Consider the following 18,474-nt stretch of genomic DNA (forward strand, 5'->3'; position numbering starts at 1 on the left):
CCACATTTCTCCTCGATTTCACACTTAAGCGGCCTATGATTGCGCTTCACCTATTTGAAATAAATAAACTGATTTCTGTTAAGTGATTCATTATTGAACAAAAGCACAAGCCCCGGGAATAGAATCATCATTAAATCTTTATTGTGACATTAGATAATTACAACTATCTAGCAGACAGTGTTTCCCTCACTTTCACACAGTCAGAGCAAAATCTAACCCCAGGCTCCCTTCACCACCAGTGTCTCTCAACTGGTGGACTACGACGTGGGCCATCGGGTGCCCTGCAGTTGCCTCGAAAAAATTACACGATAACTGCAGTGGTTAGTCGATTAATTGGTTAATCGTTAGAGTCATTTTTCCTACCTAAAATGCCCAACATTTGCTTGTCCCAATTTTCTCCAGTGTGAGAATTTGCTGCTTGTCTCTGTTTTATATCCTTGTGAATTGAATACTTTTGAGTTTGGAACAAAACAAGACACTTGAGGCCGTCACCTCAGGCCCTCGGGAAAATGTGATAGCCTTTTTTTTTTGTTATTTTGTGAGATTCTATAGAGTAAACAACTAATTAATTTATTGAGAAAACAATCTTCAAGTTATTTCATTAGTTAGTTGCACCCCTAATCTATATTTCATGGTATAGTACTGAGCTGACACTAGATTGCTGCGTAAGCATCTTATTCAGTTAAAGACACAGTGCTATGGACTGAAAAGTGGCAGAAATGGTCTGATCAGTCAATCCGCAGGGATAACTGTTCCTTATAGAGAGCAGGACACAGAGTCCACGGTAATCCCATTAAGTTCTTCTTTTTCAGTTCTTGTTGTATTTATACTGACAGTTTCAAGTGCAAGTCTCTTCAAATGCATGGATGACACTGTCGTATGCAGGAGGGGGAGTCTGAGAGGGGAGGAATCCTTTAAGTCCGTTGTTCCCCAACCAGAAGGAATGTCTCTTGTTTGGCACGAACGATGCCGAATCAGATGAGTTTGAAGCCGCCGTGTCCTCAGGCACGCTGATCTGGGTGTCCTCCCCCATCTCCAGGCCAGCCCTGCTCCTCTTGGGCAGTGGCCGGAAGGTGGAGGTCTCTGCACCGGGCTTACTCCCCAAAGGACCCACTGGCTCCAGAGAGGGCTGTCTGTAGACACTCAGAAAGGTGCTCCGGTAGAGGCCCAGCTGGCTGTTCATGGGGTTTTGTGTTTGTGAAGTGCCAGGTTTCTTTTTAGAGCGCCTGGTGATCCTGGCGGTGGCTCTGCGCCTGGATGCCCAGGTCATCAGAACGTATATCAGAGCACCCAGCAGCAGGCCCACAAGCACAGATAAACAGAAGGCAAGAATCATATCGCCTGGAAAGAAAAAAGAAAAAAAATTACCGCAGAGAGTCAGAAAAGGGAAATAATGAGGGATCAAAATAATGGTCGGAAATGTTTAGCAGAATGTGAGGCTGGATGCATTGTGTTGTTCTAAAAATGGGGAAGATTATTCCCCCAGATGGTGGATTCAGCTGCATTTCAAGTTTGAAATAAAATCCTATTTAGCATAGACAAGAAGTGTGCATCAGCTGAATAAAGTAGATCTCAGATCTGTTTTAGGACATTTTGCTCTGGTGTATTGATTTATTATTGTTGGGCGCTGCTATACTGGGCCCGGTGTTACATAAAATCTTACATCATATGTGCTTGTGTGGGTTCACTGTCTATTCAGTATCACTGTGCTGAAGCAAAATCTGAACATATCGTCATTGTGCCGCATTTAATATAACTCCAGCTTTCATCATTTGATTTTCATGTTCTTCCTGAAATGACGATGGACTGTACTGTAAATGGATATTGATCAAAAAAGTTTCCTGACATCTCATGAAAAAGTTGTTCGAGGCAAGTTTATATGTATAGGCTGTTATAGTACCTTTCCACAACAAGGCAATTTAAAGTGCTTCACAGACCTCAAGGTACTTCAAGACATGATATGGATTTAAGATCATATATGAAAGAAAACAACATAAATAGGATTTTAAAGAAAGAAAACTTAAATAGAAGATCCAAAGCAAGCTAACATGAAATAAAACAAAAGGAATAGAGGGATAAAATGTTACAGTGCAGATACAAACATAAGTTTGACTTAATGAAAGGCTGTGGCAAACATAAAAGTTTAAAGCTAAGACATAAAATAAATGAGAGTTGTTCGCTGGAGATTTGTTCCAAATATGTCATGCAACTGTTTTGACCGTGGGGACAGTAAACAACCCTGTCCTAGACGACCTGAGTGGTCTGGGTGGTTCAAAACGCTGCAGCAGAATATATATATATAAATATATATATATATATATATATATATATATATATATTTGGACCTAAACTTATTGAATGCTTTATGCGGAGCTCATTTCCTGATTTTCCAATGCACTGTGTTACTGACACAGACATTATTTTCAGTCTGTGAATAACGTGTGCTTCAGTACTCCTTAGAAAAAGCAAATTTCTAAGATTTTAATGTGAAACTACAATTTGTTTCGTCAAATGAATAACTATCCCGTCTGCATTTTACAATTCAACATACCACTCGTACATATCATAGGCTAAAGCTTTGTGAAATAGTCCCTGGGTCTCCACATGTAACAAATACAGATAAACTCACCAAGATTAAATGATTTTAGTATTTCCAAAAAGGGATGCGTTTCATTATGTGCCATTATTCCACCATAAGCTGGTGTTAGATTCCGCACGGACTCCAAGCAGACAGATGAACACTAAGCTTTTTCCAAGACAGGCTTTTTCCTTTTTTCCCCTATAGTGTTTGCTGTGGCGGAAACTTTGCTGTCATGCTTCCTTCCCTCTCTGGCTTTAAAATTAGCAAGTGCATTGCTTATCTTGGTGGCACATAACACGGGGAAACAGGGTTGTTTCCTTTTGCATCATTTCCCCAAGGATCAATACTCCTCAAGAATTGGCCTACTGGCACCCTTTTTGTAAAGCAAGTTATGTCATGCGCGTCCTTATGCAACAATCAGGATCACAAAACATATTCTTTATGCCACTCACAGGTTCCTAGTATGACTGTGGGGTTAAATTAAAAGAAACAAGACCCATTAAATATACAAATCCTTCCTTTGACGTAAAAACTCTTGGCAATTTTCAAGTGTCCAGACAAGGCTCTGGATAAGATAACCCATGCAAATCTAACCATCCACTAGAGGGTCTGCAGGCTATCAAGCTCTCAGTCTCAATGGGGATTTCCTTCAATTGTTGCTCTGTTCCCACTTCACTCCCGACCTCAGAGTTTTCAGGCTGATAACACCACAGACCAGATTTCTGCAGCTCTACAGCCAAGTACTCCTTTTTCTGTAAAGTGAAATATTTGTACATTTTCACAAGCCTGTACATATGAAATCGAAGGTTTTATGTGAGGTAAACTCCCCAGATGTTTGGTCAAGACGTTGAGGCCCCCCATAGTTGTCCAGCAGGTGGCGCTGAAGTACTGCAATTTTGAGCACTGAGCAGCCTTTATGGTCTGCATAAAACCGTAAATCTCAAGGTTCCCCAGAAAAATATTACAAGACATGTCACGTTTATAAGGGTTGAATTTGACTTAGATTATTGAGTTTATTGAATTTTCTATCTAATTTGGAAGTCTTAAAAAAAAATGTTTGGAGAATAACCTCGTGTGGCCCCAATTGTCCTCCACAGACGCCTACAACTTCCTGTAATAAGATCATGTGAAGGATATTACTGCATATTAGTGGTGGAGATGGAAGAAGTGTTCATATCTCTTTACTTAAGTAAAAGTAGCAATACCACAGAGTAAAAATACGATCTTACAAGCGATAGTCTTGCATTGTTAAAAGTATATAATTATTATCCTCAAAAAGTACTCAAATTATCAAAAATGATGTGGAAATTTAAGATATCTAAGGCACATAGACTGACAGTGGACAGATACACAGTGTCAAGAAGATCTTGTGAAATTAAAAAAAAAAAAAAACCTTTTTCACAGATTCTGTTTTCTTCGCAGAGGGAGAAAGAGAATTTTTATATGTCTTAAAACGAGTCTGGAGGGGAGCTTTGAAGGACAGGTTCCCAATCACACGAGTGTGTCCTAAAACAAAAGTCAGGTGCCCATGTTAACAATTAAGACAGGGTTTTCCTTTGCCGTGATCCTTCTTCCTCGCGGTGTAAGTGATGGCGGACGAAGCCCACAGTGCTCACTCTGTGCAAAAAACGCATTCCCAGGTTCATCTCCGAGGGGATGGGTGACCGATACCCGGGACTCCCCTCTCCGCTGAGCCAGAGAATGACACCCCCCCCGGCCCCTTTTTGTCCCTAAATATTCGGAGGACAGGAACTGGACCACGCATTTCCGACACCCTCCCGCTACGCGTGCGTGTCCGCGTGTGTTTCTGTGGTTACAAACTTCACCTCGCGCCACCATGTTTCATTTTCAGCGTAACCATTGGCAACATACACACACACACACACACACACACACACACACACACACACACACACACATACACAGAGACACACAGAGACACAGGCACTTCCTTGGTAAAGTTTATCATGCTCCGCAGTGCTCAGAGCGGTAAGATGAAATATCAGATGTGACTTTAGATTTCGCCGGCGATGTAATGTTTGCGTGGCGGTGGCGGCGGTGGTTGTTGTCGGGGTCCTGTTTACTCGGGCGATAACTAGCCTTTTTTTCGTGAGCGCGGATGCTCTCGGGCTGGTCCCTCTTCGGTTTTTGGTGTCGCTCAGTAACTTCCCCTCGTGTCGCAGTGGCGCTAGGAGGCTAGGGACCGGCACGACACCGTTAGCAGTGGCCGTCCCAACTTTTTGTTTTTACCGAAGCGTTGAGTGTTTGGACGACGATGCGGCGTTTAGCGCGGCGGGCTTAAATGTAGCTCAGGCGTCGGGGGCAAACTTTTGTGCCCGACTTCGACACTTCGTCTAGCTCATTCAGAAAATGTTTTCTCGCTCGGCAATTTAACTTCCCCTTTCTTAGAGTCCTTAAAGTGCCAACAGGTCCGTAATTTTACACGTTTTTCAGAAATAAATCTACGCCACGCACGAACCATTTTACTTGTGTATACAGTGTACAGGTGTTGTCCAGCCACCTGCCTGTTGATAATAGCCGCGTCTCGAAGTTTGCTCATCTCTGTGCAGCAGTACGTTATCATCTGTATTTGTGTTAGTATCTCTCTGTGAATTTCTTGGCACTCGCCGAGAGCTTTTGACAATTAAAAATCCCAATGCCTTGAACTCGTCAGTGCTCATACTTGGCCACCAAAGTCGAGTCTGTACAATGCATCTTACCTTGTCATGTAAGCAACTGACTCATTGATTTTACACCTTCGTCTTTTACATGGAAATAGATAATGTACAGTCTTAAATTGTGTAATTTCCCCCATTCTTTAGCATTTGTAGCCTTTGAAAGCACAATGGGATCAGACTTTTGCCTAATTCGGTAGGCCGCAGACATTTAGACTGGCCAAAGGAGGAAAACCACAGGTGTCACCAGTATCATCAACGATTGTTCTGTTTTAGGTCATGACAAATCGTTTCTTTATTTATTTGTGTCAAAACGTTTTCTGTGAAGAACGGTTATAGGAGAAGGCCAGGTCGCACATGGATTATTTATTGTGTTATCTTGTGATCAAACTATAAAAATACAAACTACACTGTTTAACAGTGGAGATAGGGTAACTCAAATTTGTTTATACATGGGGAAACTCACTGTTGGCAAATTCTCTTTTGCAAGAACGCTTTGTTTATCTACAGGACTATTCAGATGATATTTCAAATGGTAGTGGCAAAATGAAACACAAAATTACAACCAAGAGTGGGGAAAAAAAAAACCCCATCAATGACAAACACAAACAAAAAACTGAAATTAAAAACTGTGAGAAAGTGTGTGCAAAGTGTACTTGTCACATACAAAGCATCTAAAAGCTGTGTTCACTAAGGTGGTTTCAACTTGCACATGTCAGTATAAACAGGAAAAGCCGTTGTGAATTTGGTTCTAAAAGTAGGCTTAAAGACGAACAGTAGTAAAATAACTGCCAGAGAATAGGTGTGGCCTCAGTTGAAACCCTCTCAACATGCTTCTTCATTGCAGGCAGTGAATGGAAGAACTGCTTCTATTGGATAGCAAACCTGCTTGTCCCTGCCTGAAACCTGAGATTCAATTGGACCTGGTCCTGCAGTGAAATTAGAAAGAGAGAGAGAGAGAAGCAGTGGGAGGGAGGGGCAGAGGGGATGTCCCACTCACGACTGTTGTGAAGGTTCTTCTGCTCTCAGCATCAGTGACCCACCTTGTCATACAGCTGCGGTGAGACGACATGGCCTCTCCAAGGTACTTCGGTCGAGCGTCGGTGGACATTGCTAATGTGATGCAGAAACTGCAGGGTAAGTGTCATAATTTGGCTCAGTGGGTTTGAGGACAAAACATTCTCTTCTCCTGTGCTGCCGGACAGTAACATTGTGCTGATTCAACGCCTGGGCTGTGTGCCCGTCCGAAGTTTGCCAGCTTTTGCAAGGCAGGATGCTCACACGGTCATGCTTACATACACACCCTCTCACACACTTACACACATAGGAACATTTGGGCATACAGTTAGAAAACCTATTGCTAAAATTAAACTTTTTGGGCTTATTGCTGTCTAGGATTATGATAATGGGACATCCTTCCAACTAAGGGTATGTCTGTTCGCCGTGTACTTTTGTCCCTCATTTTCCTGTAAATCTGGATTCTGTGTGGCTGTTGAAAGACTTAAAGAGTTATAAAATGCACAAAAACGAAAATGTAGGGTATGTTTTACATACTTAAAAAGTGGTCTCTCTTGCACTTGCCTTTTAATCACTCATTTAGGTGATTTGATTTTAAGTGGGCTCCTTTAGTTTATTCCTCCCTTTTTAAAGCAGGCCGAGATGCATCAGGAACATTTAATCTGCTATAAGTCTTGACATGAGATACTGAGTCACAACAGCTGCACCTCCATAAATGCGCAGACAATGCACCGAACAAGACTAAAACCCGACACCCTCTCTGCCCTTGGTAAGAGAATAGATCAATTGCAGGAGTCTCTCTTTGTTGGCATACCCCTTTTTGTTACAAGGGCATTAGGCCACCACCATCACCACACAAGTCTGGTCGATTCTGGCATCCGCTTCTGCTCAGTTAAGATGTATTTCTGGATGCACAGTATACCAGGAAATTTTACACGTTATAGCTTGTTGCCATAGCTATTGTTATGAAACATTTGTCTGTGGTTGTGCCAGTGTTCCCCAGTTCCTGCTGTAGAGAGACTTGGTTTCCACGGTGCTGCGCGGCTATTTTCATTCACTTGTTATCCATATATATTTTAAGCACAAGGACGGTGGAATTTGTCATCACGACGAAAACCTGTCATTTGGTTGTCATTTAAGTGTTTTACACATTTGGACACCCTCTTACTGGATCAGACATGGCCTGACATGAAGGACTATATAAGGTCACTCTAAGTGAATTAAAGCACGTTTAAGTCTCTCTAAGTAGATATTTTCTCTTATTAATGCTGTACAGTGTAAGTCATAAACATGAACTGAACCTCCTCCTAGCTGTTGCTGAAAAGAATAATCAGAATTCAATACACATTTTTAAGATAATATGAGAAACACAAACTGATGTATTTGCAAAATGTATCTTTCAGACCTCTCATAGAAAATCAGAAAACCTTTGATACTGTATGGCTGAAATGTACCGGAACGGTGCACAAGTGGCATAATCTGCAATGCAAAGTGCCAGCCACTGTTGTGTGTTTCGTGTCAGGAAGTGGAATTTGGTGTCAGGTCACATCTGGAAGACGTTATTGCGGCAGTGGTTTTAGGTGCTCTGTAGATGGTGAGCAGCAAGGTAGTCCCGTTTTTTTTTTTCCCCCGCTGGTTATCTAAAGCAGCTTCCTGTCATTAAAGACATCCTGCAGGGAGGGTTACTGCAAACTCACTTTGACTTGAGCAAGGGTCCATCTGGGCGGATGAATTATTGACTCCAGAAAATCTGTAGTCTTGTGAATACACACTGATTATCTTAATAGTGCTGATTTTTGTAGTCTAGTGTACACTGTGTATTAAAACAGAAAATTCCTAAGCTATTGAACATTCTACCTTCGGGAAACTAAAAGCTCATATTTGTATTTGACAACTTGTTGCTGCCATATATATATGACGATAAGAGTAACAACACCTTGCGGCCCAATGCCCCCAGGGCACAATTGATGTCTGTCAGTTGTCTGATGGAGTCTGCATGACAGGCATGTTGCTCTCATTATGACTCGGCCCTTTTGAGTTTAAGTTTGGTTGAGAACGTGTGTCAAACAGGATATGAAGAAACACAGCTGTTGAAGGGTTTGCTCTGATGTCTCTGAGGTGTGATGAGTCCCCTCCCTGGAAATATGGAGAAGCAGTCAGATAGAATCTCACATAATGACAGATATACGCCTGTTAATGTTTTTAAAATGATTATCTTTTAAGATTTTTCTCTGATTTCCTGTAATTATTTCTGAAATGTTATGTAGTTTGTAGCCTCTTTCCTTCCTGTGATAAGTAATCAAGTGACAAAGTAAAAGGGCTCATGAGGGCTTCAACAAACAATTATTTTCTCAATTCACCAATTAATGTCAAAATGTCTAAATGGTGAAAAAGGCCCAACACAACCGGACCCAAGTTGATGTCTTCAAATGTTTTGTTTTAACTATCATTCCAAAACACAAAGCTTTTCAGTTTAAAATGATATAAAAGCAGTGAAAAGCAGCAAATCATCACATTTGAGAAACTGGAACCAGCGAATGTTGAATGGAATTTTTTGCTTGAAAACGGATTGGAACGGTTAATCGATCATCAAAAAAAAGTTGCTCATTAATTTTCTGTTGACTGACCAAGTGATCAATTCACTATTTGTTTCAGCTCTAAAAATCGTGGTTTGGTTAAACCTCTGTACTTTGCCCTTGCAGCCAGTAACACATTTTGCACCTTTTGTTGTAAAAGGTAAAGAAGCTAAAAAAATATTGAAAAGTACTGTGGTAGAGCACACCCACTGTTAGAAATCTGTGTTCACCAAGAAGATGGAGCTGTTTCATCATGGGTGGAGTAAAAGCAAGTAAAAGGAAGGCAAGCTTTAATTTTGTCAGCCATAAGAGATGCTTCTACTCTGCAGTGTCAGTGACAGCTGCCAGGGACAGACAGCCATCACAATGATATGATCTCATGAAGATACACGGAGCCTAACTCCCAGTCTACACCAAGCCAAGCTGCTGCAGAGTGTTTTAAATACTCAGTACTGCAGAACAATATCTTTTGTGTGATCCTGCGATCGTGTGTGTTGTTTGTTTTTTAAATATCAGATTACAATACTGTTATATTGTTTTGAAGACCAGGAATCCATTCACTAAGTAATAATTCCTGTGTTAGGCATATGAGAATGGCCTGGCTCGAGTACAGCTACTGAATCATCTCTTGTCCTGCCTGATTGTTGTTGGCCTGTCGGCGCTAAAGTGCGCTCGACTAAATGGAAACACGACGGAGTGAGTGGGCTTTTACAGTGCTCCCAGGTGACCAACACAGGCCAGTGAGGCCAAGCACCTGTAGTACAGTATTGCCAAAAGGATCATCTGTCCTAAGATCGCCTTAAGTACTCCATTACTCATGTGAATTGCAGATGTGTCAGTGGTTTGATGGACTGCGTGATGCTTGTTGCCTGGGGCCATCCACTTTTAATTGCCACTTAGCTACTAGTACTACGTCAGGATTAATTAAGTCATTTGCCCCTGACATAATGACTCGATGTTGGTGAGGTGTTTTCCATAAGAATTTCATGCTTTTCAGAGTTTGTATATCCAGAGCTGACCAACACATGTACATCTTATTACACAAAGTGAACCAAAAGTGAACCATCTAACTAAGTTCAGGACTCTGGACAGCTCCTTAATAGCTAGTTGGATATAGCACTAAGCAGCTGAAACAAAAGAAAACCTTCAGGTTATCATTTGCATGTTTGCTTTTTTTATTTCATATGTTCTATTTGGTCCTTTTTATGTTCTCATTTTGATGATTGTCCTAAAAAAATTTTAAGGGCGGAATATTGAACCTCAATACCTTGTCCTGTCCAGAAGTTGACACTGAATGCTTTGGTCTGTAATCTTGTTTTTCTTATTTTTGAATCAGATAGATCCTGATTTAAATAAAAAACATTTCCAGTTTGAAAAAAAAAATAAAAAATCTCCATGTCCAAGTTACCTGTTTCTGAAGCTTTCAAACACTTCTTGTGGCCTTCCTCAGCGGATGAAGCTGCTAGCTTTGAAAACAAGTGAGTTGGATCTTGTGCTGGAGATTGCTTTGTCAAACGACTTTTACCAGGGTCAAGAATAAACCTTCAAACTCAAGATTTTACTATTATTAAACTACTTTATTTGGACAGTTAGCTGTTGTATCGCTGTTTGTGTTTAGATAACGTTCAACATTTCAGAGTTGGCTTATTTTGTTAAATTTAAAATGGTTTTGCATTTTTAATTTCTCTATGTTCGGTATGAAAACAAAATTATTTTTTCTATTATTATTTAAACTCAGTTATTGGCAGTAGTATTGAAGATGTTTGAATATTTTTCTGCCATAGTTGCCTCTGGTGGAAACAAAAAACACATCAGTTCCTTTGCAGCAGAGGATTTTTCCTGGCTAGGACCTATCTGACACTGGGAGTATAGAATAAAAAAAGTAAAAGCTTTAGTGATAAGGATATAAGTTGAATTTACAGTTCTGAACAGTGAAGCAAAACAAACATTTTTATAGCCTGTTGCCATCCAGGGTTCTTTTTGTCGGATGTTAGCACTATTTGGTATTTTATTGACTCTTAATACTATGAAAAGTTACATAAAACAGATTGTTGTAAAAATAGTGCGTATGAGTATACAAATGAAAACTTGAAAATATAGTGTCTCTAAGGGGGTGGGTGCTAAAAGGTTAAAAAGATAAATAAATACTTTAAACATAAAACACTTGAAAATTGTGCAATTACAATACATTATAAGATTAATTTGATCCTTTTTTATTTTTATTGGTCACCATCATTGACAGACCAGTTTAACTATCTAGGCTTTCTTTGTAGAGGCTTAGCTGGTCATAAATGACTGTGTGAGCATTGATTCTAGTACCTCTAAAAGCTCATTGTTCTCAGTGCAACCAACTGTCAACATCATTTTAATGGTGCTACTTCTGATCTTTTGCTGTTTTGATGTGAAAGTTAAAAAAAAAAAAAAAAAAAAAATCCATTTTCACCCAAATAGCTTTTCTGGGCCATTTCCACCAGCAGTCTATGGAGCAGTAATAATAGAATCACAAGCTCATGCCTATTTTTAGTATATCAGAAAAGCTTTTAGTATGCCGGTGGTCTTGAAAGAATAAAGGAAAATTTTCTGCATGAGATGATAAGCTATCAGGTACCATACTTATTCACTCTTGTGTTTTATATTCAGAAGAGTGGCGTAGTAGTCCAATAGAAAAACGGACTGGTCAGAGCTGAAGTGGTTCTGCTAGCCTTTACGGGTAAAATGGACATGCTTTAGAGCTTTTACATGACACTGTGCATGCAAAGGGAATCCCGGGGTGGGCGTGTCTGCTTTGTCATCACAATAGCATTGAGTCGGAGAGCAGGTGGTAGATGTCATTCACCAGACTCAGCATTAATTATTAAGATAAATTATTGAGCTCGTGCAGCAGTCTTTTAATTTTGTTCTTGTCTATTTAATTAGTAGGCCTACAGGGACCTCAGTTAATTTTAGAGCCAAAATTTTAAAAAATTTATATATTTTATTTTATCAGTTTTTACATTTGTTTCATCATTTCCTTAGACACTGTTGCTTTTTAAAGTGTCAGCTCATAGAAGATTAGACAAATCCCACAGGCAAACACAGGCCCATACACACACACACACACACACACACACACACACACACACACACACACACACACACACAAAAACCAAGCTTAAATTGGGATAATGCAGCCGAGGCTGTGACATCACCAACTCCCACATGCTGATTGGTGGAGCCGTGCATCTAGCTCTTCTCTCTCCAGCCTCAGACGGTACGATGATACAGCGAAGCAGTGCAGCGGGGGCTGTGCACATCCACACAGGCATGGCTCCTCTGGATAAGCAAAACACAGGAACAAGGAAGGCTGGGATTGCAACTCACCCTTTCTGTTAGAGTTTTCTCCTCTGCGGTCTGTGTGTGTGTGTGTGTGTGTGTGTGTGTGTGTGTGTGCGTGCCTGCGTGTGTGTCAGTGTGTCTGTGTGTGAGAGTGTCAGGGAGGAGGGGACGTTTTCATCACAGCCTCCAGCAGCCCTTTGCTTTCACCGGGGAAACCAGGCAGCCAGATCTGTTTTGCTTCCTGCCAGGGAAAAAGGGAAAGGACAGCTGTGTGTTTTTCATGGCAGATTTTCCACTGTGGATCTTATTTTTACACATGCATATATGTACCCTGGAACTCATGAAAGGCAAAGGGAGAGAGCCGGAGAGTGGGGTGTAGAATGGCTCACTATAAGGATGTATCTGTCAGGAAGACTTCTATAAACCTGGTGACTGGATTTTTTCAGTATCTACGTGGTAAGTAGGGCATCAGCAATATTCATCTCTCATTTGTGTGGTCCTATGTAGCTAATATGGGACATAACATATGCCAATGGTTTGTGGGTAAATCCCTGCTGAGTGAACTAGTTATCGTGCTGCACAAACACAGCTGTATGTGTGCTGCATTCGTGTGTGTATGTGTGCATCTATATGTGTACGTTATGCTTCAGTGGGCTTCCCCTGTGCATCAGCGATGAAGCATTTGCCTGTGGGTTAACTTTATGTATTTGCTCCACGTATAGTGTTCCTATTGCTTCCTTAAACACGTGACCACCGTCTATATCTCTAAGGGTGGATGTTTAAAAATGGCCACTCTGTGCACTGTGCAGTACTAGACCCCCGGCATGCGTGACAGGGTGTTTGAAATCAGTCCCTGTCGCGACAAAAGAATCACTACAGCAAAGAAATCAGTTGTTTTGTTATATGTGCTGCATAATGCATGAGGCGTTGGGGCTGAATATATTAATAGGCCACAAAAGAAGCTGAGGGTGACCTGAACAATCACGCGTGTTACTGCTGAACACAGAGGGGCTTGCGAGATGTGTTGGCAGAAATTTCCTCCCCACTCCGTCTCTAATCTCCTCGTATGACCTCTTTTTGAGAGCACTTATCAAGAGGATCTATTATACAAGCACTGACAAGCTTGTGTTAATGACATTGCACACATCTAACCATTGCAGAAGTCACACTTCTTACTTCATGCTTGGTGCATGGGTGCTGTAATGCTACTCAACATCCCAGAGTTAGTGTGAATTTATATGGAATGAGGTTGGATAAAGTAGGATTAATTTAGGCTGGGGGAGTCCTACAAAGGCTATAACAGACAGACGTTACAGTTAGATATTAATATTTTATGGTTTTGTGGTATATATCTACCCAACCATATCCATATCTAGAATCAATTAACAGCCACCTCTTTGCAAAAACACATTTTTAATCTCTGATCATCAAGTCCTATTGTGTCTGTTCTTGCCAGCTCTATCAATATTGGGAGCTCCTCTAGTCTCAAGTATGAGGCTTAGACTCAACGGTCAACAATAAGAGCATGTGGCGTCTATCATGTATTGACATGCGCTGTGTACCTTCAATTTTAGATGAGCAAGAGGCGGTGCAGAAGAGAACCTTCACAAAATGGATCAATTCACATTTAGCAAAGGTAAGTCTGAATTTCCGTCCTGTGCTATCGTAAATCACTCCCAAGGGTGAGATTGTAGGATTTTACAAGCTCATCAGGCTGATGATAAACAAATTGTCAAAGCAGTTGTGTTACAAGTAAGTTGGAAGCTGTGCCATGCTGACCTTTTTCATCAAGCACTCCGGATGTTTTTTTGCCTGTCATGATTATGTAGCTTCTCTTTGGTCAGTGGTATTTCAGACGGCTGACCTGTCACACTCGTCCAGAAAAATGACTGCAAGACCAGCTTTGCATTGCAGCAATAATGGCCTCTAATAACACTGCACAAGATGATTTAATTTATCTAGTTAGCTGCAAGTAATGACCTTGTTTCCTAAGCCTTCAAAATCAAATCATGTTTAATGGAACAGGATTTGCCTATAATGACAGTTTGCTGGATCTAATAATGGGGATGGAACACACCCTCTGTACAGTATACCTGCAATACCTCTGTTCTGTTATTGTGAGAGGCGATCCACTGAAAAGGTCACAGCAGAGACTGCTGCTTTTTGCTTTGTCGCAAAGATGAAACAGGCATGACGGAGCTCAGAGGCATCTTTGCAGTTCTGTTTCAAAGAATCTCATTAGGGGCATTCATACTTGGGTTAGCTTCTGTACCACCAGGGGAGTGTGTTTGTGTTGACATACGGGCGGGGGGGCGGGTTATGGAGTTATTCAGAAACTGGTGTGTGGGGAGTGTGTATTTGTGTGTTAGGTGTCTTTGTTTTTCTGCCTGCGTGTGAATGTGTTGGTATGTGTGTGAGAGCGTGTGTATTTGTAGACAGGATTGGCAGGGACAGTGATGCGGTGTGCAGATGGAGCGCAAGAGGGTGAGGACAGTTCCCTGCAGGCAGTTGTCTGCCTCTGAGGTCCCCGCATGTAAATTACAAGGCACTGCGTGCACAACAATAACACACACACTCACAGGCTGTATTACATCACACTGTGACCCTAAAATAACAGACGCTTTGTTAGAATATGCACACAGGCATTGAGATGAACCTTAGAACTGTAAAAAATCCGAAACCCACAAAAACACTTACCGGAAAATTGCTCAAAATTCAGAGTATGTAGCTCGTAATCTTTGTGTAACTGTAATCGCCGATGACACAGCAGAGTGTCCAGCTAATCAGACACAGATTCAGGGTTTAAGTCTGGAACCTGGCAAAGATATTTGGTTTAGAGGGGTCTTTTGTTGAGCTTGATCTGCCCACAATAGTTCAAAGCACGGCTTCTAAAACTTTAGAAGAATCTCAGCTATGTGGTGGGCCAATGTGGAGTCACTCTGTTGTTCTATTCTTCATTATTCATGCACTGCCCTTGAGCTCACTCACTGTGCATACGATTAGGACTAGTGTAGCGTAAGCCAAATCCTGAAAGAGTTCTCAGTCATATTTACATTGCAGACAGCTCCTGTATGAGAGAGGTTGCCTTATTTCACAGGGATATTTACAGTGCTTTTCATGTACACAGAAGGTTTCTTGCAGCGATTTGCGATAGTTTTGTGTGTGTTCATAAGTCATGAATATTGGTTTGAATGGGATCTCCTTTTTTATGGGTGAAAGTGTGTTGTATCTAAGTTTGAACTTCCTCCAGTTGTCACACTTTCCCCTTCAGTCTTTGTTTCCATTTCCTCTGATAATGTATCTCTCAGCACCATTCCAGTTATTTTCAGTTTTTCCACTGTTCGGAAGTCCCATATGACTCTTTTGCCTAGTAAAGTAATATTGCGGCTGGGAATGAGTCTCAAATTACAGAGGGTATTTTTATGTGATTGTGCATATTAGCAGTGTAGTTGGAAAATTAGATTACTTTATTTTTGTTTTAATTGGACTACTACAAAGATAATAGTTACAGATTCGTATAGTCTATAGTATATTTTATTGATAACTCTTAACACATAACTGTATGTGGAATCATACAATACTAATGGACCTTGTACAGAGTAACAGGACAGACGGTTGCCTTTTCACACTGCTTTGCCCCAAATAGGCAGCCAACTGCATCCTATCATGGAAGATGTTGAGTTGTGAAATGGCCTGTATACATTGCCAAATAAAGAATTCCTGTGGTGACCTTCCCTTTTAATTAAAGCTTCATTCTGCTGAATAAATACACATCTGTTTCATTTACTTACGGAAGGCATTACTGTCATTCAACTTGGACATTGTGCAGCTCTTCAAATGTGTGGATATCATCAGGAGACAGTATCCAGTTAGGGTTAAATGAGTCCCATCGCCTCAGGACTGGGCACCAAGCCACTGCTGAGGAATATGCACCATCTTTTCAGCTGCAGGGAGGCTCTGTGGTTGTTGCTAACAAGCTTGTTTCTCACAAACGGCATTTGGTTTCTCCTCATCCCTACTAATGGGCTACGATGCTACTATAGATGGATTCGTTTCTAATTACAAGAATTTTCCTGATGTTTTCTTTCTGCATGTTAAAGCTCTGTCTTCTCTCATCCAGCATAAACCACCACTAGAGGTTAACGACCTTTTTGAGGACATCAAAGATGGGGTGAAGCTCTTGGCTCTGTTGGAGGTGCTGTCTGGCCAGAGGCTAGTAAGTAGTACTTACATTTGCACAGGACTTAAAAATGAACTGCGTAGATATGCTGGGCCTGATTCATACCTATAAGATGCTTAAATCGACGTTGTGCAAGGCGATTTACACTCTGCTGATTGTAGATTTAAATCATGCCCTTCTGCATGTTGTTCACTTGTAATAATGCATATGTAAATCACATATCTTTTCACCTTCACACTACAACAAATCAACTTGTACTTGTATGTGTTGATTCTCTCCATTCCACATTTATTTCATGATTTTAAAACAAGGAATCTGCAGGCAAATTCAAGTGCTTCTGTTACATTTGTATTTGATTTACAGTTGTAAAAAAAAATTTTCAGACTGAATTGTCAGTGAGTTTAATTCCTTTTATCGGAATTGCTAAACAATTTAGAAATGTGAGCAGCAGTTCAGAGGTCTGTAAACAGACTGGCTGTTGATTGGTCTTTGAAACGATGAAATACATTTCACAGCTTTTTCTTTACGGCTATGTAGCTAAGATGTCGCCTGACATGTATGTTTTTGTGTTTAGATGACCAATGATGATAGTGAATGCCACCAGTTGGCTTCACATAACATTCAGTCCTCATATGTTTGATCATATCCGGTTAACTGGAGGAAAATGGAGATTAAAAAAAGGTTGAGTAAATACTGTAAACACATAAAAAAATCCCCTCATCATTTCATTAATGATGATAAACGACAAGAAACTGAAGTGCAGAAATGCCAAAACTATGCTTTGAGACTATGTCATCATTCTGTAGTTTGTCCATCAGAGAGTAGTGAACATTTTTTTTCAATGGGAAAATGTTCTTGCCAGTACATTTCATGTCCAGAACTGTTAAGAAATTTTAGCTTACTAAAAATGTTTATATATGTTCTTGTTTGTGTAAAGAAAATATTGACCAATATATTTTTGTATCGGCTACAAAACCCCTGCGTTGGTCGAGCTATAATTTGTTCCAGTGCTCAGCTGTGACAGTGACAACACAATTGGATCAGGATGGTAGATTGAATGTGCATTGTGTCTCTTGTTGTTAGGCAACATGAAATCGAGGTAGATCTGTATATATACATTTTACAAAACTAAAACAAAATCCCAAATTTGGATTAAAAATGTTGTTGTTCACATTTAGTGTTGGATCACTGCACATAAATTACAGGGACATAATTCAGATCTGAGCCTCCCCACTGTGAGAAGTTGTTATCACACCAGTCTCCCTCTGTTACTCTCTCTCACACACACACACACACACACACACGTACACTGGCCTAGGCTCTCATAGGTGTTTAGTAATTAGACCTGTCTTGATACAAAATGCCATGTCATCTGTTTTGCTGTTAGTTGGCAAATGAGTCACTCGCACTGGTGAGCACGGCCTGATGCATTCACTTAGTGCTTTCAGAAGTTTACCCCTGCTGGTTTAAATGAGCGGGAATTTTAACATGGACTCAGCTCAGGTTAATACAGCTTTGGCACTCACCAGTTAATTTATGTAAGAAAATACACCCAGAGCATTTCCACTATCTTACCATGAAACTATGGACAAATATGATACTTTTTAAGTTTTTTAACTGCCGTAGTGGGTTGTTGGTACGGTAGACAAAATGTCCATCTTCACCAGGTTATTATTTTTTTTTTGGTCATGTTTCAAATCAGTAAAATGGTTGAATGAAAATAGCTTCAATGTGATATTGCTCCCTTGGCTAGCTTGATTTTCACTTTTCTGTCCTGTCTGTCTTCAGCCCTGTGAGCAAGGCCGCCAGCTGAAGAGGATCCACTGGGTTTCCAACATCGGCACTGCGCTCAAATTCCTTGAAGGCCGGAAGGTAAGCATGCATTCATAACAACAATTTAACCTTTTAAATGTTTTAAAGTAGTTAAAGTAGTAATACTACTTAAAAAAACTTAAAGTAGTTTAATTCTTTTTTCCTCAACTAAATAACATACCAGAAAAAAGGATGGCATGTCTTAAAGTCTAGGGGTCTGATTAAGACCTCATGAGAAAAAGCTGTTAATTAGATATTTGTCAGTGCACATAAGGTGTATCTGTCTGCCAGCATGCAAAACATTGAGAGAAGCAGCAG

The 18,474-nt window shown here is 40.6% G+C and overlaps 2 protein-coding genes across 3 annotated transcripts in view; one reads left to right on the plus strand and one right to left on the minus strand.

Annotated features, from left to right (window-relative positions):
- Positions 1–132: 132 nt before the first annotated feature.
- Positions 133–5,502, minus strand: myct1b (myc target 1b). 2 transcript variants are annotated; one of them, XM_040136985.1, is made up of 2 exons: positions 5,302–5,502; positions 133–1,341 (listed from the first exon to the last, which is right to left on the minus strand). In XM_040136985.1, exon 2 carries the CDS (start codon positions 1,334–1,336, stop codon positions 839–841), a length of 498 nt encoding a protein of 165 aa, XP_039992919.1. In that variant the 5' UTR covers positions 1,337–1,341; positions 5,302–5,502; the 3' UTR covers positions 133–838. The 2 variants fall into 2 exon arrangements, with proteins under 2 accessions (XP_039992919.1, XP_039992918.1); XM_040136984.1 differs by lacking the exon at positions 5,302–5,502 and adding an exon at positions 2,630–2,768.
- The window catches only part of syne1b (spectrin repeat containing, nuclear envelope 1b), an 86,948-nt gene continuing 72,932 nt past the window's right edge, over positions 4,459–18,474 (plus strand). The window contains exons 1-5 of the mRNA XM_040136952.1: positions 4,459–4,570; positions 6,104–6,393; positions 13,739–13,800; positions 16,285–16,380; positions 18,133–18,216. Coding sequence (XP_039992886.1) covers positions 6,327–6,393; positions 13,739–13,800; positions 16,285–16,380; positions 18,133–18,216 — 309 coding nt within the window. The 5' untranslated portion in view covers positions 4,459–4,570; positions 6,104–6,326. The remainder of the gene's footprint in view (positions 4,571–6,103; positions 6,394–13,738; positions 13,801–16,284; positions 16,381–18,132; positions 18,217–18,474) is intronic.

This window comes from Xiphias gladius, chromosome 10 (assembly GCF_016859285.1).
Source record: "Xiphias gladius isolate SHS-SW01 ecotype Sanya breed wild chromosome 10, ASM1685928v1, whole genome shotgun sequence".
Lineage (NCBI taxonomy): Eukaryota > Metazoa > Chordata > Actinopteri > Istiophoriformes > Xiphiidae > Xiphias > Xiphias gladius.

Excerpts from the sequence above, each read along its gene's own strand:
- myct1b (XM_040136984.1), bottom strand. The coding sequence starts at position 2,684 with ATGGCACATAATGAAACGCATCCCTTTTTGGAAATACTAAAATCATTT. Across the intron at positions 1,342-2,629 it reads ACTAAAATCATTTAATCTTG|GCGATATGATTCTTGCCTTC; the intron begins GTGAGTTTATCT and ends TTTTCTTTCCAG.